This window comes from Belonocnema kinseyi, chromosome 10 (genome assembly GCF_010883055.1).
Source record: "Belonocnema kinseyi isolate 2016_QV_RU_SX_M_011 chromosome 10, B_treatae_v1, whole genome shotgun sequence".
Lineage (NCBI taxonomy): Eukaryota > Metazoa > Arthropoda > Insecta > Hymenoptera > Cynipidae > Belonocnema > Belonocnema kinseyi.
The window spans coordinates 71198477-71222337 of NC_046666.1; the positions used below are offsets into that span (position 1 = coordinate 71198477).

A 23861-nucleotide genomic window follows, 5' to 3' on the forward strand; every position below is an offset into this window, starting at 1 on the left:
TGATTATATGCGAAGGGAAGTTTCAAAAGGATGAGCCAAAAAATCTGAATTTGAAGAAATATTTTAATTCAATAAAAATCTCTACTTTTTCTTCTTAAAGTGTCATTTTTTCAGCTAACTTTATGAAAGAATTATAAAATAAATGTTAATGAATTACATTATAATCAAGACATTACAAATTTTGCAATCAAAAATGTAAAGAGAACAACATTTTTTGAGAAATGTTCGAAGAATTTTTGTTCCTTTTGTCAAAGATTAAAAAATTTTCAAATTAATTTGGTAATTCGACTTGCGCTCGTTACAAAGTTTTCGCCAAGATTTTGAAATTTTGACGAAAAATGGTAGCATATATCATAGTTAAGATTCGAATCTTTGTCTTCAGAAAAAAATGTATTTATTGTAAGAAAAACTTTTTTCAAGAAAGCAGCATCCAATTTCTGCAACATTTTTACCCATTTTTTATTTATTCATTAAATTAAATTTATAAAATAATTTTTAGAGTGAAAGAGTATTAAAATAGCATTTCAACGTTCATCGAAAAAGCCGATAACTCAAAGACCACGCAAATTATATTATTTAATTAATTATAAAAATAATAAAAATAAATATTAATTGTTTTACTGAAAAATATCAACGTTAGATCAGTAATAAATTTTAGTATAAATTCATGTTTTATTCATATTAATAAAATAATACAAATTAATGTTTAAATTCTTTAGTTGTATTTTTAATGTAAAATTATATTTACTAACAATGTCTGAACAAATAATCAGAGAAAAAATTAGGGTTTTCGGAAAAAAAAATCGTAATAAAAGAGTAGAAACATGTAATTTCTATGAACCTAAATTATTTTTTAATGTTTAACTTTATTTATGGAATTTTTTAAAATTTTTAATCGAAACTTTAAATTTTTGACAGCGATCTTTAAATAATTATAATAATAAATAATAATTCAAATAGTAAACATATTTCAAAACTGAAGAGATGAAAGAAGGTTAATCGGAAAATAAAATATGAGTTTTTTACCCTTTTCACTGCAAAAAATGGTTGAATTATTTGCTTTGAATTCTACAGACCAGTTTCGGATCTTATCTGTGAACTTTACATCTTATCTTTATTATTTACTGTTATTAAACACGTATATTTATCTTTGGTATTATTACCTCCTATCGAATTTTTTTTATTTAGCGGCAGATTTGTCTGAAAAAATAAAATTAACATCTTAATATCGAAAAATATAATTATATATAGTCTTCTCGTTAAATACATTATTTTCAGTTAGTTACTGATTTAATTAAATGTTCGTTAACGCATCAAAAAATTAGTATTAAATTTTATTTATGTATTTTTTTTTTTTTTTTGACAAAAAGTTTCTGAAATTTTCAATTAAAATAAATGAGACTGTTCTTTCCTATTTGGTTTTCCTAGGAATTTTCTGCTGCATCCGTCTCAAAAATTGTTCATTTTTCCTTTGACATTTTAATAAAACGTTAAAATTTTATTTCAACAAAAAACGAACTACCATGGCATTTATCGTTATTTATTAAAAAGTGAAAAAGCTTGACGATAACGATTAAGTGATGCGATAAAAGATGAAACACAAAGTAATTCTCACGATATTCGTGATGATTTTATAACTACACGATACAAAATCGTGTATTTTCTATATAATTTTATATACTCTTAGGGTTTTCAAATTTCTCGTGCTACTAAGAACCTTCCTTTCGGATCCTTTAAAATTATCGTTGTGGGTTAGAAAGAATATCAAATCTGTGCAATTTGTTTTTAAAAATTCTCAAGAATTGAACCACATTTATTATTATTTTTTTAATTATTACATGAAAAATAACATAGATGAACTCTCACAATTGACAAAATTGAAAGGTGTTAAGAACATATTAATTTAGTATTGGTCAAATACGATTAAAAATGAGGTATTTTTTCAATTTAATTTTAAGAACCCGAGAAATGATTTTAACCGTTTAATTTTTTAAGCTTATAAAGAACTGTTCATATCTGTGGATAATTTATATTTTATCTGAAAAATTTCTTGGAGTTTCCTTTATTTTACATTGTCTGTTCGTTAATTTTTTGAGAATCCTAAAATCTAATTTCACGATCACGTTATTTCACGATTATTTCTTATCCTAGGATGTTAGATAACTTACACGTTTAACACTGGTGGATATTACGAGTACAGAGAGCAGACAATGTCACTTTATATTGAACATTCTCGGCTTGAAAAAGTGTTCACATAGATTTTGACGAGGCACTGTTTAGTAGTGTTCATACTAGAAACAAATAACAATATTTAGATTATCGTCACGACTTCGCACTGCGCGCGACGTTACGTCTCTTGGATAGCGAGTATTAGAAAATAAATCTTTTTCTCTTACCGTTATCTCGGAGATCTCGTTATAAACTTTATTCTAATAACTCTCCCTAGGCTTGGCTGTATTTCAATTCAAAACAGAAGATTCATTGTCCTTGGACAATAAGCATTAATATTATTAGAGGCACATCAATATTCCCCAAATTTTATTTTCCCTAATAGTTATTTTTAGAGAAACTCTTGTAAACGAATCATTCTATGTCGTTTTTATTCTGCCGAATTAAATTTTGAGAAACCGTAAAATTCATTTTTTAAATTTTCAAGGTGTTTAATTTTTCGAAGATTCTAGTTTCTAATTTCACGGTCACACTTTTAATGATTTTTTTATCCTACGAAGTCGAATAACTGACAGGTTCAACTTTTATTTTTCCGAGCCGTCATTTTGCATGAATTTTATTCTGCTGAAATACTATTTTCAATCCTTTTTATTTTACCCAATTTAATTTTAAGAACTAGAGAAATTAATTTTGACTGTTTAAAATTTCAAGTTATAAAAAACTGTTTATAGCTATGAGTAATTTATATTTTATCTGTAAAAGAGTCACAAACATATTCGGTAAAGTAAAAATGATTTCAAATTGTTATTCAGTAAAGTAAGAGTTACTTCATATAGAAATTCTGAAAAGAGCAGTTATGCCAAACAGTAATTCAGAATAATTAAAACTATGTGCAGGGTTTTTTGCCGGTTCGCTAACATTTTTCGCGGGCGATGAAATAAAACAATTCGAACTCTAAAGCTTAAAACTTTTCCATTTGAAGTAGTAAAAAATAAACTACAAAAATTTTAATGAAATTCAGATAAACTGCAGAATTTTTAACTTTAATAAATTACAAAGTTCGAAGATCCAGATTCAATTCTAAACATATAAATCCACGTTATCATTTTCAATGCTCTAAATTAAAGAATCGATCATTGAACTTCAAAAATTTCAAAATTATATTATTTTAGGCAATTTTAAGCTAGTAACATTCAAAATTGAAAAATTAATTTTGTTAAAACTGAACACTTCTTAAATTAGAAGCTAAATTATTTTTATTTTAAATAGTTTTTCAATCCTTGAAAAGCTTCAAAATTCTATTTCCAAATCTTGAGAAATCTAGAAGTTTTAATTTTTTCAAACTTAAAATTATAATTTTGTTTTTAATAACTTCTAAATATCTTTTGAAATGAATCGAAAATTTCCTAAAAGTTTTAGAAAATCCGGCAAATTTAAAAAAATTTCCTCAGAAATCTTTCAGATTCTTTGTTGACAATTTTGGAAATCCTTAGAAATCTTTTTAAATATCCTCGAAAAATCATTTTCAATTTTCCTAGGACTCTTTTATTATTTTGAACCCTTTTACAATTCTTAAAAGGCTTTTAAATTTTTGGTTTACAATTTGCAAAAATCTACATTTTGTTTGTTTTGTTTTTAAATTATTTGAAATCGTTTCAATTTTTCAAATCATCTTGAATCTATTCAACACTTCTAAATATCTCTTAAAATTACTCCAATTTCTTCTAAAAATAATATGTGGTCAATTGTTATCTAAACATCAAAATTCAACAGTTGCACTTATAAATTAAATTTAAAAAAAAACAATCAAAATTGTAACGTTCAAAGTTAAAGAGCACTTTTAAATTTAAACGGTTAAAGGTTTTCTATGTAACACAAATTCAGCTTGAAATCGTTTACTTTTAAATATTTGGTTTCAATTTATTCAGCTTAAATGAAAAGAAAAATAATTTCAAATATTAAACAATTATCCTTTTTCTTAAATAAATAATTTAAAATTGAATAGGTTGAAAGTTGAATAATTTAGACTGAAACAATATTTTATATTTAATGAAAGCCTTCAATTACAAATATATTATTATGAAGCTATTTTAAAATTAGAAATATTTTATAAAGTATAGATTGATTTTAGAAATAATCTGTTTATATTTACAGCTGATAAAATAAACATTTTCTTTATCAAAAATTGTCAACTTCAAACTCTCTTAATTTTTAATTATTTAAGTTTTCCAGGCTGCATATTAAAATTCTTAAAATTAAAAATAAAAATCTAAAATGAAAATTTTTTTAAGCAAAAGACGATCGAATTACGCATTGTAAACTGAATGATACAATAATTGAATTATATAACAATTCAACTTCTTATTTTTAAACTTTTTAAATCGAACTTGGGCAGATTTCTCTTCTAAATATTTGTAAAATTCTCGGTCATTTCTCGGTTTCCCGGTCAAGCGGCCACCCTGTATGTGAAACTGCTTTTCTAAAATATAAAAATTACGGACAATGTAAATTCGAAAGAATAAAAACCAGGAAATATGACGAATCGAATTAAATTAAAGTGGCAGCAAATTATTTTTCGGACATCTGAATTTCGGCAAAAAATAAGCCTTAGAAAAGCCAAAGCTTGGGGAATATACATGCGCCTCATATTTATCATACGAGTGGTCAGAGGCTAAATACTAAAGATTCTAAGTACTAAAGAGATTAGAGACTGAAGACACTACATACTAAATATTAAAGACAATAATAGAGTTGAAAGATTAAGGACTAAAGAGAGACAAGAGACGAGTCGTGGAGCCACGGAAAATCAAATACTCAATAAGTTTACACAAACCTTTTGAAAAAAGTCGACTTTTGACTTTGATCAATCGAAAAATGGAAAAGGTGGCTCAAGTCTGATGATATGTTAGCGTTAAAGATTCTTCACTTCTTTATTCATACTTTAAATAAATTTAATTTAAAAATTACAGAGATCATTTCCTTCATGGATTGTCGACGAAGACAAAACCGAGAATATGCTGCTATGCGTAGTAAATATACCTATATATCTCTATTTCGTACAAAACAAGTACGCGACAATAATTATTTCTATGTCGAAAAAAAAGAGAGAAGAGGTGATGATTGCCTTCGAGGAAAGTGAAAATCTGCTTTCGGGAGAAATTCAAAATACAGTATTAAGTAGATATCTCTGTGTGGATCTGACCGGCTCGTTATTATTTCTATAAATAGACAGCTATTGTTACCCGAATTTTCGCTCGTTTTATAAAATTAAAACAAGACTTGAGAATTCACCCTATCTAGAGTCGAAATAAAATTTCCTATCTAATTCAAGCTAAATATGTTGTTCTAACTAAAGTAACTCAAAATGATTTCGTGTGTCGATCGATGATTCCGGGTTTTGAATTTTGATTAGCTAATTGCTTCGCGCGGCCTTCCAGTTTCACGAAAACTTTTCAAGTTTTTGAAACTCAGCGCGATGCTAAACTCGCATTCTTAAAATATACTTTCAACTAAATTACTTAAAGACTCTCAGTCACAAAAATAGACTGCGCTCAATAGCAACGGGCCTTGAAAAGAATAAGCGAATGCTACTTTACTTTGAACAATTCGTAAATTGCCTCATCATTTCGCACTCAACACCCGGTGAATAATAATTAAACTAATGTCGATCAAACGATCAAACGACCAAACAGTTCACAGATCATTTCTTTTCAATCGAAGCACTATCACGCCGAAAAAATTTACAAAATCCTAAACTCGAGCTAAAAAGTAAATAGTAAGCATCACTTTAAAAATTTGTGTCAGAGAAAAATAAAGGGACTCTCTGAATTTCGTACTAAATTAATACAAAAAAAAAGTTGCAAAACATGTGCAGTTGATCCTTCGGCTCTAAAAAAAATTTCTCTTTTGATTCGGATTCGTGTGGAGAACATTCACTCGATTTCATTCAAAGCCCGTAAAAGAGAACTAATATAACGATACGAATATATCGTTAGTATATAATGAACTAAAATTTCATCCGTCGGATCGCTATCCAGAGAAAATTCATTTCTCGACCTTCCCCCGCCGTGGACGAAAACGCGGAGGAGGAAATCAAGATCCGTTGATTTAATTGTAAATATGTCATTAAAAAACAATGCCATTTTGGATCCTGCGATAAAGAGTTTTCGCTGATCGAAAATGGCATCGTGTCACGATTTCTCAATTGGAACTGGGTGAGAGAATCTGCTTTAATCAACGGACCTTGGAGGAAATGGCTCGGTGATCGTTTTGCGTGGGTGCGTTTAGAGATGGTCTTCGACGACGCAGAGAGTGAAAATCCTGGCAGGGCCGATCTTGACGCGAAAGGCCAACTCGCGAACGAAATCGAAGATCTGCAATTATTGCGGATTGTTCCGGTGTAGGGACTGCAAATTGCGAATCGTCGAAGGTTTGATGACTTTGAGGGTGGGGTATAAGCCACATAATTCCAGATTCTACTCTGTGTCATTTACTGTTCTGCTGCAACGCTGCGTTGATCTGCACCCAAAGTTCCTTGTTGCAGGACTGCGATCTGAAAAAAAGAAGAAAATTTTTTGTCTGAGTGGAGACAAATTAGGGCTAATTTCTTTTATTGCAGTCGCCTTTTTTAACAAAACGAAATATTTTTAATCCGAGGAGTTCACCACTAGACTTTTGAATGTAAAACAGATCTCAAAGGATATCAGAAATATTATCACATATTTTAAAAACTTTAAAATATTTGAGAATGACTCAAAATATTTTAAAATTATTTCAAAGATTGCATAAAAATATTTAATATTTCACAAAGATTTCATCACTATTTCCAAGATTTCAAAACATATCCGAAAGATTTAAGAAATATTTCAAAGATGTCAAAGGATTTCATTAAGATTTCAAAATATTTCAAAATGATTTAGAAGTTTTTACAAAGCTTTCGCAGAAAAAAATGCACAAAGATTTCACAAAATTTTCGATATATTTCAGAAGTATTTTAAAACTTTCACAAAGAATTCAAAACTTTTAAACAGTTTCTAACATCCCACAAGGATTTTAAATATTTCAATAGTTCAAAAATATTACAAAAATCTCAAAGATTTAAACATGTTTCGAAAGATTTCAAAAATTTCTATGATTTCAAAGAGATAACAAACGGTTTGAAAGGTTTCACAAAGCTTTCACAACAAAAATTCACAATGAATTCAAGAATTCAAGATTTCAAAAAGATTTCACAGATGTCAAAAGACATCACAAAAATTCCAAAAATATCACAAAGCCTTCAAGAAATTTCGTAACGGTTTCAATTATTTTAAAAGCTTTCGAACAGATTTCAAACATTTTCAAAGTTTTGAAAAAGATTTTAAAAAATGTACAAAGCTTTTAAGAGATTTCATAACGATTTCAATGATTTCGAAAGCTTTCGAACAGATTTCAATGATTTCAAAATACTTGACAAAGATTGAAAAAATTTTACAAAGCTTTCAAGAAATTTCACAAATATCTTTATGATTTAAAAATATTTCATAAAAAATTCAGGAAGAGTTGAAAAATTTACCAAACATTTCAAGTATGTAAGAAAAATTTATGTGATCTAACAAAGATTTCAAATATTTCAAATATTGTGAGATTACATAAATATTTTGAAGATATCAATGATTATAAACATTTTGGAAGAATTCAACAATGATTTTACAAATATTTCAAAGATCTCAACAATTTCAAAAGATTTTGTAAAAATTTAACAAAGATTTTGAAAGAACTTATCAAAGATTTTACAAATATTTCAAAGATTGAAATCAGATTTCAAAGATTTCACACATATTTCCATAACTTCTAACACTTCAAAACAATTTCAGAAAGATATACAAAATTTCACAAGGGCTTAAACAATATCAAAAGGTTTTAAACATTAAAAAAGATTTCAAAGAATTGAAAGATTGTATAACGATTTCAAGATTTCATACCACTTCACAAAGATTCCACAAAGATTTCAAGATTTCATACATACTTCCATAATTCAAAAACATATAAAAAATATTTGAGAAAGTTTCAAAAAATAATTGATAAAGATTGAAAAACACTGCACAAATATTTCAAAACATTTCAAAGACTTTAAAATATTTAGAAAGATTTCAAAGACTTCAGAAATAGTTCAAAAGATTTCAAAGACTTCTAAATATTTAGAATAATTAAAAATATTTCACAAAGCTTTCAAGAAATTTCACAAAGAATCCAATGATCTCAACGATTTCAAAATGTTTTGAAAAGATTTTACAATTCTTTCAAAGATCTCAACGATTTCAAAAGATTTTGAAAGAATTTATCAAAGATTTTACAAATATTTCAAAGGTTGAATACAGATTTCAAAGATTTCACACATATTTCCAAAACTTCAAAACATTTCACAAAGATTTTAGAAAGATATAAAAAATTTCACAAAGGTTTACAAAATGTCAAAAGGTTTTAAAGATTAAACAGATTTTAAAAAGATTTCAAAGATTTCATAGAGATTTCAAATCTTTCACAAAGATTTCAAATTATTTTAGAGATTTGAAAGATTGACCAATTATTTCAGAAGATTTCAAGGAATTTCATGAATATTTTTAAGGTTTCGACGACTGTAAAAGATTCGGAAATATTTCATAAAGATTTTAAGGTTCGCATAAAGATTTGAAGATTTCACACCACTTCACAAAGATTACGAAAATACTTCAAGATTTCATAAATACTTCCACAATTTAAAAACATATAAAAAATATTTGAGAAAAATTTCAACAAAAAATTTACAAAGATTGAAAAAGACTTCACAAATATTTCAAAAGATTTCACAAAGTTCTCAAGAAATTTCACAACGATTTTAATGATTTCAAAAGATTTCTCAAATATTGCAAAAATATTTGAAAAATCCCCAAAGCTTTCAAATGATTTCATAAAGATTTCTATGATTTCAGACATTAGAAAAGGTTTAAAAGGTTTCACACGCCTTTCAAAAAAAAAATGCACGAAGATTTCAAGAATTCGAGATTTCAAAAATATTTCAGAAAATTTTCAAAAATATTTCAAAAATTTCACAAAGTTTTCAAGAGATTTCATCATGAATTGAATGATTTCAAAAGCTTTCGACTAGATTTCAAAGATTTCGAAATATTTGACAAAGATTAAAAATTTTTACAGAGCTTTCAAGAGATCTAACAAAGATTTTACAAATATTTTAAAGATTTAAAAATATTTCATGATGATTTCAGGACTGAGCGATTTGGGACTGAGCGTGATATTAAATCCAGAGTCTCCGATCTATTTGTCTGTCTCCTGCTTTTTCTCTTTTTTATTTCTCTCTCAGAAAGATATCAACAATTTTACAAAGGTTTACACAATTTTAAAAGGTTTTAAAGATTAAAAAAACATGTCACGAATAATTTTAAGGTTTCGACGACTTTAAAAGATTCGGAAAGATATTATAAACATTTTTAATATTTCAAAAGTTTAAAAATATTTTACGAATATTTTAAAGATTTCATGAAGGCTTATACGCCAGATTTCAAAAGTGATCAACCCCTCGCGATACTATTTAAATAAAAACCTTTTCCTTTACATGCTCAAAGGATACAAAAGGTTTTTGAGGAAGCAAAGCAAGTCATACTAAATATTTCCAATCGAAAATCGTACACTTCAAATTCGTATTTTTAATAGAAACTTCTTTAATTATAATGGATTTTATTATATGTTTGAACAATATTAAACTCATTTTAAAAATGGCTGATTTTTAACACTTTAAATCCAAACTTCTTTAGTTTTCGGTATTGAAAATGGCTCATTTATCACATTTATACTTCAAGAGTCAAATATTAGATTTGAAAATTTTTCATTACATTTTTTTAAATTATTTTAAATGGTAACATTTTATTTTTATTTTGAAGCCCTCAAATAATAATTTTATCAATTTGGAATTATAAAATTTAAATATCTGCTTTAATTTTGAATGCTATTAAACTATAGTTGTGGAATTTTGAAAGCCTCCAACTAAATTTCCAATTTAAAATTGATCAATATTTGTTTGAATTTGAAATTGTATCCAAAAAAGAGATGTTGAATTCTTCCAAATTGATAATGTGTATTATTTATTGAAAGATAACAAATCTTACCTTTTAATGGATTGTAACCATTCCTTGAATTGCGTGTGTCCTTCCGGTGTGATATTGAAAGCCGCCCTTGCGGCACACACAACACTCGCAAAGTCTTCGTAATCGCCAGTCATCAGATGATACAATTTCTGATGCATACATTGAATATACCTGTAACCAACATTTATTAAATGAAGAAACCATACGGAAGTTTTTTTTTGTATAAAAAAATCTTTTTTTCCATTACAATTCGACGCATCTTTTATTTTTCCAAATTGTTGCATTTTGGCAAAACTTTTACTTTTGCAAATTGCCAATTAACTAAAATTTTATTTGTGCAAATACAATGTACCATAATTTCCATTTGTAAGAATTTCTATTCAAATTAGCTAGCATTTTTTGAATTGCAACTCCATCTAATAATAATTTGACCTAACTCTCATTATTTCACCAATTACAAATTTTGATAGTTTTAATTTTCGAAATACAATTGACCAAAATTGAGATATTTTTGTTCGAAATTTTTATTCTGAATTTCATTTTTCTTTAGTTTGGTCAAAAAATCATAACGGCATAACGGAATTTTCAATTAGCTGTTTCAAAATCAAACATTCAATCATTTTTAAAAAATCCATCCTCGACAAATGTTAGGCCTATATACAAACTTCTACTATTTCGATGCAAACATAAGTATTACCAACAGAAAATAAATCAATTTGAATCTTTGAAAATTAAACAATTTCAAAAAAATGCAATCAAAAAGCAATGCAAATTAAGCTGCAATTTGTATATTATTTGTATTAAATATATTTATTAGACTTACTAAAAATAGAAAATTGTCAACACTCAATATTTAATTATCCTATCAATACTTTTAAATAAAGGAAAATATTATTTTTATCCTTTTTTCGCAGAAAAAATTAGTAGCTTTTCATATATAATAAATTCCAGAAAACGAATAATATTTGAAATTTAGTTTTTTTATACAAAACTCAAGTTAACAAATAGAACATTTGCAGCCTCTTTCTCGAGAAAGAAATCTTCTCAATCTTATATGTATCAATATATCTTCCCAGATCTACTAAACTCTGTAAAATTCTAGATTTTAATAAGTCTGATAAATTATTTGCACGGCTATATATATAAATTTTCAATTCTTCACCTTAAATTATTGTTGAGAAAGCTGAATTTTAAGCGTTAAAAATTTCCGAAACTATTTCAAAAGATATAAGATGAATAATAATTTCTTTTCGAGAATAGAAGGCAACGAATTTTTCTTTCGTGAAAAAATAATATAAATTGGTCATTTCTTTACAAAATTTATGTATGATCATCAAATTATACGATGGACAAATGTTTTGCCTGCTCTCTACACTAAGGTTATAATTAAAGTTGACTGCAAATATATCGAAGGTTTAAAAGCTAAGGAAAAACATATTTTTCTGAAAAATAATCTTTTTTCATAAATTAAAAAAAAAAGAAACTGGGCTAAAAAGTGAAAAATAATAAAAATTTTCCTTCATGCATTTGCCAAGAAATTAATTGTATTTAATAAAAATAAAAAAACTTTTGAAGTGGTTAATCATTGAAGGCTGTAGACCATCTTAAATCGTAAATTCTAGATGTGCACCATTGCTAGCCTTTCCAAAGATTTGTGCCTGACAAAATATTGCCTTTTACTACTACCTCGGAAATGTCTGACTGTAGAGATACTTATACTAGGTTTATTTGTTGAATTTTCCAACAAAAAGAACAAAATTCTCCCCGAAAAATGCAATAGTTGATATTTCAACACAAACAGATTTTTATTTTAAATTTATAAAAAAATAAATATATACAAAAAATACAAATTCCCAACAAAATAATCGAATCATCAGCCAACAAAAAATGAGTTTTTAACCAGTTGCATTTTTAACAAACAAAAAAATTATATATTTTTTAAAAGAAACCAATTTTCTAAAAGAAAAGTTTAATTTTTTAAACTAGAAATATGAATTTTTCACAAAAACGTTAATTTTTAATCAAATAATCTAACTTTCTATCAAGAAGAATTTTAAAATATAAAAATTTACTTTTTAACAAAGCACTTCAACTTTCAAATTCCGAAAAGATTTTAATTTTAAATAAAAAAACATTTCAATTTATAAAAAAAAAAACTCAACAAAGTAGTTGAATTTTGAATTAAGAACGTTAATTTTCTGGCAAAAAGGAAACAAAATATTTATATTTGCCACCAAAGAAATTAAGTTTGAACTAAAATGATGATTCTTCAACCAAACAAGTGAATATTTAACAAATTAGTTTAACTTTTAACCAGGTAATCGAATAATGAACTAAAAAAGATGAATTTTCAATAAAAAATATAATAATTGATAATGAAAATAAAAAATATTTCTAATTTTAAATCCAAAAAGCTGAATTTTTTAACCAAAAAGACGGACTTTCAACAACATTTTTAAATTTAGCACCAAACCAAATTTTTCGTTCCAGATTGAAAAAAAAAACTAGGCAATTTATAATTTGAAGTTAAAAATAATTTTTAATACAAAATAAAAATTTCAAATGACTATTTATTTTTTAATTTATTCTTTTAGTTGCTTTAATGTTATTTTTTTATCGTTACCTACCATTCATACATTTCGCAAACTAAGATATTTTTATTTTTTGTCCATAATTTCATTTTTCTCATCTCTTTTAATGTAAGCAAAATTTTGAGATCACATTTATTTCTTAACATTAAAAAATAATTAAAATTACCTATTTTATTAATTGCATTAATAAATGATTTTTATCATAAAATAGAATTATTTTATTTTATATATAGTCAAGGGGTACTGAGCCGCTGAACTAAAAAACTCATTTATTTTTTGGGGGATTGAAATTAATTTGGGCCAATATGCATACAAATTCGAAAATAAAATAAATTTTTGGACCATAGATAGATAAAATAACTGGAAAAAAAAGAAAACGTAAATAAATTGATTTTTCTTACATTTGCTGGCATTTATGAACTAGAGGAGCCAAGAGAGCCGATCTCAAATGTTGAAGGACGAGAGAAGGATTGCCTCTGGCGAGGTAATGTGCAGCTTCCACTGCGACGTCGTGCAGGACGAATGGACTAACTATGCTATTCACGACGCAGATGCACAGCTGGTGCAAGTACTGCGTGCCTAGTTTTTTTGACACTCTCAGCAGCCACTTAACGTCCTCGCCATACGGAGGATTTCTCGCGTATTTAGCCTGCGGTCTATCGTCATGAACTCTCCGTGCCAAAGTTTCCAACGCCAACATTCCAACTCGATAGGCGGAGACGAGTGCCCTGTACTGCTGAGTTGTCACGGGCTGACTTTGTCTGTGAACCTGTCAAGACAGTCATTTTTTCAATTTTTTATTCAGGATGTTTGCTCAAAACCTGGCAAGAAATTCCTTGACAATTGACAATGAAATATTTACACTTATAGTTCAAAAAATGAATTTTCAAACAAATTTACAAAATAGTTAAAGCTTCAACTGGAATAGTTAAATTTTCAGTAACAAAATTAATTTTCAGCCAAAGAAAAAAATTTTCAAGATAATAGCTCATTTTTTCATCCAAAGAGATGAATTTTAAATTAACAAGACGAATCTTCAACAAAAAAATTAATTTATAAGAAAAGAGTTTAACTTTCAACCAAATAATTAAATTTCTATTAAAAAAAAAAGATAAATTCTGGAAAAAAAATATAGTAGTTGATATTTCAACCAAAAAAGTTTGAATTTTTAATCAAAAAGAAAAACATTTTAATAAAATCCATGAATTTTCAATCAAATATAATAATTTTCAACCATATTGTGAATGGTGGTCTACCATTTCGCCACATGGTGCCAAAAAATGGAACTAAAAAGAGTAGGTACAATTTTAAACATGTATTTTTATTTTTGCATAAAAGTGTTTTTATGATTGTTTGGTGCAGTATAAAGTAATGCTTGAATACTAAAAACAAATATTCATAAAAAACGAATAGTTTTTGATAGAATTTCCGTCTTATAGAGTGAAAAAAAAAACACATTTTTGTGAAATAGATTTTAAAAAAATAACAATTATTTCATTGTTTCATGTAAGTTTCAATGCATTTTAAGCTTAAGGGAACGTGATACTTCGTCATATGGTCAATCGGGTACAATTCCGCCGGATTTTTTTCCACAAAAATTAACATTTTTAAAAACTGAATTCGGAGATGCTATAAAATATCATAACGGACGTCCCCGCACTCTTTTTTGAGGGATAACAAAAAAAAAATTATTGTGGTAAATAAAAATTGTATGCATGTGCATTATTTTCAGGTTACGTCGTTTTTCATCTTTGCCTTTCCAATAATTTGGAAATTATTCATGAAATAAACTTTTTTGATTGTCTGCAAACAAGGTTAGTTCCGGGAGATTAGTTACTTTGTTTATTTGTAAGTCCAAAGTTTTCGGCCAGAAATATTGTGTAGTTTGGAAGTAACGCTCAGGAGAATTGTAACACACATAAACTTGAAATATACACACACGTTGTTAGCAATATCAAAATTTTGTTGAAAAAAAAACACAAAAAAAGTGTGCGGGTACGTCCGTTAGCATGTTCGCTACCATTTCCCAGATTTTGAAGAAAAAATATTTTTTATCCTACGAAAAAATCCGGGGAATCTAACACTGAAAAAAATCGATACTAATTATTGAGCGCTATGCAAATTAATCACATTTTGCTAAATTAAAACTTTCGTAATTAACCCACAAAAATGTATGGGGGTGTCCGTTAGCGTGTTCGCTATCATTTCCTACATTTTTAAGACGAAATATTTATTATTCTAGAAAAAAATCTAAAACCTACAATTTTCTAAGTATCACAAGCCCTTAAATGAACTCTATATTAATGTATGTAGCAACAAATTTTATCCATATTATGCCAATAATACGAATAATAAACGACTGGAATTTAAATACGAATTCTAACCTAACTTTTAAATCAAATTTTTAAATAGTAAATATTTCATATATAAATTAATAAAAATTTAATTTGAGTACATTTTTGCTTCAAAATAAGTAAATTTAAGTTTATAATCTTTTGAAAATCACAATGATTTTTGGTTTTCACGTGGATTTCTTAGAAAAATATTTCTGTCAAAAAGTGTGGTTTTCCCTGTATCAGATGTAAATTCCATTTAAAACACTTTGTTTCCCACAAAGACTTATTTTTATTATCCAATAAACAGTTTAAACTTCACAACAAAATTGTGAAAATATTTGTATGAACAAATTAAAATGCATCTTTAAAATCGTGCCTATTCTTGCTAGTTCGATTTTTTATCACCAGGTGGCGTATGGCACTTTCACCATTCCCAATACTTCAATTTTCAACTAAAAACGATCATTTTTCAACCATATACTTCAAGTTTCAAATAAAAACGATCAATTTTCAACCAAAAATAGTAGTGTCAAATTTTGAGTTAAAAAGTAAATTTGAAACTAAAAGAAAAAATAAATTTCAAGAAAACAGATAAATACAGTAATTCAAAGTTACTTTTACAAGTGAAGAATCAATGTTATTCAATTTTATATTGCAAACAAAATTAAGAACGCTCTCAAAAAATTGATAAAGGGTTCAAAATTAATAAAATGGCGGCGATATTTCTGAAAGAATTAAAAATCGATTTTTTCAACAACAAAAAACCCAACTTTGAATTTTTTGCCAATTTTTTTTAACTTGCACTTTGATAATAAAGATATCTTGTAGTTTGATGCTTGCTAAATAACTTTTGTAGTCAGGAGAAAAAATTTTTTTCTTACAACTGAATTTTTTACTTTTTCTAGGAAACAATGACAGATACTAACAAACATTAAGATGAAAACTTGCACGTCTAAAAAATTTCTGGGAAAAACGTCTCTTTCTTATGCGATATTTTTTATAGTTTTCGAATAAATTTACATTTTTAGGAATACAAATTTTCCCGGACTCAGAAATCATTTAGCGCGCATATGGAGTTTTCTAGAAAATATTTTTTTTTCCAAATTTAAAGAAAATTATACAAAAGATTAACTTGAAGCCCCCAATTTTTTTATTCTTCTAAATATTTGTTTCAATTTTCTACTAATAGAAGAAAGGCATCTTATCAGTGTTATGCGAGCTACACCATTTTTGAGACCCGGATAATTTTTTCTCTAAAAATTTAATTTTTGAATATTTCTCGTAAACTATGAAAAATATCGCAAAAAAAAAACAAAATACATTTTTATATTTAAAAAAAAGTGAATTCTAAACGCAAAATGTACTAGTGGATATTTCAACCAAATCCAGGGGGCACAAAATTTGACGACGTCTTTACGACATCGTTACGGTATATTTACGACATCCTATGTCCAGGTCGTTAAGGTGTCTTTAAGATGTCGTAAATAAATCGTATGATCTGACAATGTCTTTACGATATCGCAAAGACACTGAAACGACATGGACATAGGATGTCGTGACGATGTCGTAACGATGTCTTAAAGACGCTGCCAATTTTTGTGCCCACTGAGAAAACGACAAATTTTCAATAAAATACATGAGAATGAAGGCATTTCAAAACAGGCAGCTTCATCAATTCAATGTTTTAAGTGAATTTTTAACCGTTTAGATAGGCCCTGAATGTAAGGTACGGTAAAGGTACGTATTTTACCGAGACTTCAAGGATTAAGAAAGGAATTTTTTAATAAAATAAATTATGAGTTCGAAAAAATGTTTTTGGCTCAATTTTAATGCAATTGATGTGAACCGTACTTTATTGTTAATTGACAAACTGTAAGAAAACAATTTTTATTTTACCTGAGATTGAGCTCTGACGGTCGATATAATTGGCTGAGCTTGAACTAACGTAGGTCCTGGTATACCGTTTTGACCAGGTAAAGATTGAACACCCGCTTGGACCTAAACATTAAGTGAAAAAAATATGGATAATAGGAAATAGATCAAATCCTGGGAAAAAATTCCATCACAATTGCAGGTTTTTTTCAGATATCTCAAGTTTTTCCAAATATTTTTTAATAGAATTTGAATAGTTCAAAGTTAATTAACATTAACTTTCAACCAATTAATTTTATTTTTATTTTTAAATTATGAATATTCAACTGGAATACTTAAATTTTCAAGCAAAATGTCGAATTTACAACAAAAGATTAATTCCCTGTCGAAAGACGATTTTTCAACAAAATAAATGAATTTTCAACGAAATAGTTGAATTATCAACCAAGATAAATATTTAAACAATTTTCAAAGAGATTACTTTTTAAACAAACTAACTAATTTTATACGAAATTGTTACATTTCCCAAAAAAGTGATCTATAACAAAGAAGAAGAAATTTGACCAAAAAATCGAAGTTTCAACTAAAAAGATCAATTTTTAACCAAAAGTTTAAAAAGTTAAAAAATAGAATACATGAGTTTTCAATTAAATATAAAAATTTACAACCATATACTTGAATTTTCAACTAAAAACGATCAATTATTAACCAAAATAGAATAGTCAAATTTTTATTTAAAAAAATAACTTTCAAATAAAAAAAGAATATAATTTTCAACAAAATAGATCAATACAGTAATGGAAAACTACTTTCACAAATAAATAATCAATGTTATTCAATTTTATATTGCAAAAAATAAGCACACTCTCAAAAATAAAAATCCCTGGAACGAATCCATTTTAAATTGGACAGGATCCTACACTTGAAATTACAGAATCTTTCGGGGACGAAATATATTGTTTTTTTATAGGAAATTAGGTGATACGTATTTTTACGATTTGCAACAAAAAAAATCTAAAAAGTTGTGTGTATTTCAATTTTGTGCTTTGTTTTTTTTTAAATAGAGGTTTTTTCTTTAAACCTCTATAACTTTTGACCTAAATGGGATATTTATTATTTTATTTTGGATTATAATAGCGTTCATGGTCTCCTTTCAAAATCCGCCGGAAAATTGAGAAAAGGTTGAAAAATGGCAGCAGTTTTTTGATTGAAAAACTTAAAAATCGATTTTTTCTCAATCTCAATTTTCTGACATTCACTTATTTACCATTTTTTAACTTTTACTTTGATAATTGAAATATCTTGTAAATTTTATTCTTGCAAATATTCCAAAATTACATTTTTAAGAAAAAAAATACTCCCGTCCTCAAAAATGGCTTAGTCCGCATTATGCTGATAAGATGCCTTTCTTCTATAAGTAGAAACTTTTAAAAAATATTTAGAAGAAAAAAACAGGTGGGAAATTCAAGAACCTTTTTTTTAATTATTTTCTGCAATTTATAAAAATATGAAAAAATATTTTGTATGGAAAATTCTATATACGGACTAAACCATTTTTGAGGCCCGAAAAATTTGTTTCGTAGACTATGGAAAATATTGAAAAAGAACAAGAAAAATGTTTCATTTTTTAATTTTTTTAATTTATCTGCTATATCATCAGAGATTGTACCTTACCGACAGTAGATCAACCCTCCAAACCATAAAGGCAGAAAATCTACACAATATCGATCAAGTTAAGAATCTTCAATAACAGAAAATGCTTAACGTCTTAATAAGACTAGATGGAAAATAATATTTTTTAAATTAAAATTATTTCTTGAAAAAAAGATCCTACTCCATCTTCACTCCATTGGGAATCGACCACAAAACTTCTGATTTCCGGTCAGGTGCTTTTCCAATTAAGCTATTAGAGGGATCAGAATAAGAACTCTTAATTGAAGAACATAACGCTAATTTTTAGCTAGGTGTTAATGGTACAAGTAATTATTAAAAATTTTTTTTAATAAATCAGAATGGTTAATAGTAATAATAAATTAATAATCAGAATTTTTGTGGTTCGATTCTCAATGGCGTGAAGATGGAGTAGGATCTTTTTTCAAGAAATAATTTTAATTTAAAAAACATTTTTCATATAAATTTTTTATACGTACAAACTTTTATCTTAAAATTTTGTCGTATCTGGCATTGTTTCCCAGAAAAAGTAGAACATTCGTTTGTTTGAAAAAATCATTCTCCTGCCTACGAAAGTTATTTAGCAAGTATCAAACTTACAAGACATCTTAACTATCAAAGTACAAGTTCAACAAAAAAATGGCAACATTTTTTTATCGATTTTCAATTTCACTAGAAAAATCGCCGCCATTTTGTAAACTTTAAACCTTTTTTCAATTCTCCGGCGGATTTTGAAAGGAGGCGATAATCGCTATTAGAACCAAAAATAAAATAATAAATAGCTAATTTAAGTCAAACCGTCTAGAGATTTAAAGAAAAAAAACTTGAGTTTTTTGAAAAAACAAAGCACAAAATTCAAATACGCCTAACTTTTTAAACATTTTTTGCAAATCGGATAAATAAGTATCGCCTAATTTCCTATAAAAAAATTTCGTTCCCGAAAAATTCTGTGATTTCAAGTGTAGACCCTGCCTGATTTGAAATGAATTTCGTCCCTGACATTTCTAAGTTTTACTAGGTGCATAAAAATTTCCTAGAAATTCCAGGTGTTTCAGGTTTTTCAGATAGAGTAGACACCCTGACTTCATGGTCTTATTTTTCGTATAGTGCACCCTTTAAGGATTCAGTTTTATGCTTTAGTTGCTTCTAAAATGATGGGAAGATCTCATGCAAAAAAAAAGAACTAATAAATATGAATAAAATGAGACTCACATTAACGGGCATTGGTTGCTGCATAGTGAACATATGATGAGTTCCAGGGGGTGGATGAACATTTACAGTGGTGACAGTAGGTTGAGGCCCATAATACTGCGGCACAGGCGGAGGCTGAGCCGCCTGAGGTGGATGATGAGGGTGTTGTGGATGTTGTGGATGCTGCGGATGTTGTGGATGCTGTGGATGTCCTGGATGCGGGGGGAATCCTGTGTGGTACATCTGCATGTGAGGTGGGGGTGGCAAAGTCACTCTGTGTGGAGGCATCGGTCCCGGAAACGCAGGCATTGGATGGTGTGGATGTACAAAATTGTATGGTCCAACCGCATATGGCATTGTAACTTCTGGATCAAAAAAACGACGTCTTTCTATCTGTTCCACCCAATCTTACATCTAACATTTCATTTTAGGTTTTTTTTTTATAAATATTGAAAACAATCAAGGAAAACAATTGGTCTGGAATAGGAATTTACTGTTCATAATCGCCCACAGGTCGTATTTCTTAACCGATTTAAAAGTTTTTTTTTTATAAATGCTCAGCTATTAATTTTTAAGAGAATTGTGGTTTGCTTTTTTAAAGTTTTTTCACGGAGCAAAAATATATAAACAAATTCAGTGACAAAATTGACCATTTTAGCTTTGTGAATTTTTATCTCAAGAAAAAATACAGATAGAAGCTCACTATCAGCCGGAATTATTGCACATGCATTCATAGAACATAATTAATTATAATAATATTTAAATTAATTATTATAAACAATTTCTATAAACAAATTCTTATTAGTGTTCTTTTATCATAGAAAAAATCGTTTATTTCACGCTAGTTGCTAATATTTTTTATAAGAATAATAATTTGTAAGAAAGAAATTAGTATGAGTTAACAGCTGTTGTTTTTATAAACATTTCTATAAACAAATTCTTTATAAATGAGTTTTTCTCATAGCTGAATTGATTTTTCTGAACAAAAGTGATTCACAATTGTCTTTAAAGCCATTTATATACTTTAAGCTTTATCAAACATAAACAATATAGATTGTTTATAACAATTTAGTTAAACAAGTCTCCTAATCGGCTGTTTCCTCGTAGAAAAAAATGTTTTTTTCTTCAATGATTATTAGAGTGACATTTATTGCGGTGACTAACCAACGAAATGAAATAAAAAATAATTTATATGATTTTTATAAACAATTTTTTTAACAAAACTATGATTTATTTTGTTTAAATGCAAAGAAGACGGGTTTCCACTGAAATTATCCGACAATAAGCTAACAGTGATTCCAAAATTGGATAAGGCACATTAAATAATAACTTGCGTAATGTCAGTGGAAAACCGTCCTTTTTGCATGTAAAAAAAAATAAATCATAGTTTTGTTAAAAAAATTGTTTATAACTATCATATAAATTATTCTTTATTTAATTTCGTTTGTTAGTCACCGCAATAAATGTCACTCTAATAATTATTGAAGAAGAAAACATTTTTTTCTACGAGGAAACGGCCGATTAGGAGACTTGTTTAACTAAATTGTTATAAACAATCTATATCGTTTATGTTTAATAAAGCTTAAAGTATATAAATGGCTTTAAAGACATTTGAGAATCACTTTTGTTCAGAAAAATCAATTCAGCTATGAGAAAATCTCTTTTATAAAGAATTTGTTTATAGAAATTGTTTATAATAATTAAGTTAAATATTAGTAAAATTAATTATGTTCTATAAATGTATGTGCAATAATTCGGGATGATAGTGAGTTTCTATCTGTATTTTTTCTTAAGATAAAAATTCACAAAGCTAAAATGATCAATTTTATAACTATATTTGTTTATATATTGTTGCTCTGTGAAAAAAATTTAAAAAAAGCAAACCAGAATTCTCTTACAAATTAATTGCTGAGCATTTCTAAAAAAGAAACTTTTAAATCGGTTAAGAAATACGACCTGTGGGCGATTATGAACAGTAAATTCCTATTCCAGATCACTGTGTGTCGCGTCGGTGCCCTAGAATACTACTGCGCATCGAATTCTTCGTTAAATGAACCTTACCCTAACCTACGAATACAATATTCCCACCTTGCATTGCAAAGGACCACGCACTAAATGTATGGGAAAATGGCTTTCGGTGGATTTAGCTGAAACTTTGTAATTTTTAAGAAGTATAGGATGAAATATCCGTGAAATAAATCTTAAAAAATGGACAGTTTTAGCGCTAAGCGCTTAAGAACGGTGAATAAAACGAATTACAACAGATTTTGTTACAAAAGCGATGTCAACATAGAAATCACGGTTCTGATCGTGGTCTGTCATATTTTCGCCTACACCGCTGACTCATATAGCGCGCTTCTCAAAACGATCAAACGCTAAGCGCCCAAGATTTTAACTTGACTAATTAATCACTTCTTTAAAGGCAGAAATGGTACCCAAAGTAACATTAGTAACTATTGCGCACATACCGATAACATTCTACCCTTGCAAGAGGGTTGAACGCTAAGCGCTCAAGATCAGCGAATAAAACCAATCCTAGTAACCTTAGCGACAAAAGCAATGTCACTATAAGAATCACGCATCAGAAAGTAGTCGGTAATATGTTTAGCCAAACCAATGAGTTATATTGCGCGCTTTTCGAAACGATCAAACGCCAAGCGCCCAAGATTTGAACTTGACTAAGTAATTACTTTTTTAATGACAGAAATGGTATCCAAAGTAACATTAGTAACTAGTGCGCACATCGATAATAACAGTGTACCCTTCGCCAGAGGGCCAAACGCTTAGCGCCCATGATCAGCGAATAGAGCCAATCCTAGTAGCTTTAGCGACACAAGCGATGTCTGTATACGAAACACGCATCAAGAAGTGGTCAGTAACATGTTTAGTCAAACCAATGACAACAAGAGTCAACAACGCTGACTCATATAGCGCGCTTCTCAGAACGGGCAAACGCTAAGCTTTAAAAAGTGATAGTCGTTCATCATGCAGCATTCACTCATTATTTCCATCGACGACGGTATGTTTGTCTGTCATTTCTTTTGTGAAAGGCCTTTGAAAAAGTGATTTCCTAGTCAAGTTCAAATCTTCTGTGCTTAGTCTTTGCCCGTTCTGAGAAGCGCGCTATATGAGTCAACTGTGTTGGCTCATACTGTCATTGGTTTGGCTAAACATGTTACTGACCACTTCTTGATACGTGTTTCGTATACAGACATCGCTTGTGTCGCTAAAGCTACTAGGATTGGTTCTATTCGCTGATCAAGGGCGCTTAGCGTTCAACCCTCTTGCGAAGGGTAGAATGTTATTATCGGTATGTGCGCACTAGTTACTAATGTTACTTTGGGGACCATTTCTGCCTTTAAAGAAGTGATTAAATAGTCAAGTTAAAATCTTGGGCGTTTAGCGTTTGATCGTTTTGAGAAGCGCGCTATATGAGCAAACGGTGTAGGCGAAAATATGACAGACCACGATCTGAACCGTGATTTCTATGTTGACATCGCTTTTGTAACAAAATCTGTTGTAAATCGTTTTATTCACTGATCTTGAGCGCTTGGTGCCGCATAGCGCTAAAACTGTCCATTTTTTAATATTTTTTTACGGATATTTTATCCGGCACTTATAACCTTAAAAATTACAAAGTTTCAGCTAAATCCACCGAAAGCCATTTTCCCATACATTTAGTGCGGGGTCCTTTGAGGAAATCTTCACGGACTTCTTTGTCCTGTCAAAATTATGTGCATTGCGCCGTCTTGAATTTGTACATAATATTTTTTATAAATTAGATATCAATATTTCCAAAACCATGGAAAGTATTTTAATGAATATCATAATACAGTAATTTTTTCAAAATTTTGACCAGAGAAAAGTCCAGAGAATTTTTTGTCGATGTCGCACCTTTTTTCTAGTTAGAA

General features: G+C 28.2%; 1 protein-coding gene across 4 annotated transcripts in view; it reads right to left on the reverse strand.

The window, feature by feature from the left end:
* Positions 1-5074: 5074 nt before the first annotated feature.
* LOC117181468 (zinc finger SWIM domain-containing protein 8) overlaps positions 5075-23861 on the reverse strand; it is a 377164-nt gene continuing 358377 nt past the window's right edge. For 3 of the 4 annotated variants that reach the window (XM_033374148.1, XM_033374147.1, XM_033374145.1), the window contains 5 exons: positions 19972-20315; positions 17113-17214; positions 13282-13649; positions 10311-10460; positions 5075-6721 (listed from right to left, as the gene is read on the reverse strand). In XM_033374148.1, coding sequence (XP_033230039.1) covers positions 6655-6721; positions 10311-10460; positions 13282-13649; positions 17113-17214; positions 19972-20315 — 1031 coding nt within the window. In that variant the 3' untranslated portion in view covers positions 5075-6654. The remainder of the gene's footprint in view (positions 6722-10310; positions 10461-13281; positions 13650-17112; positions 17215-19971; positions 20316-23861) is intronic. The other variant, XM_033374146.1, reaches the window with a different exon arrangement.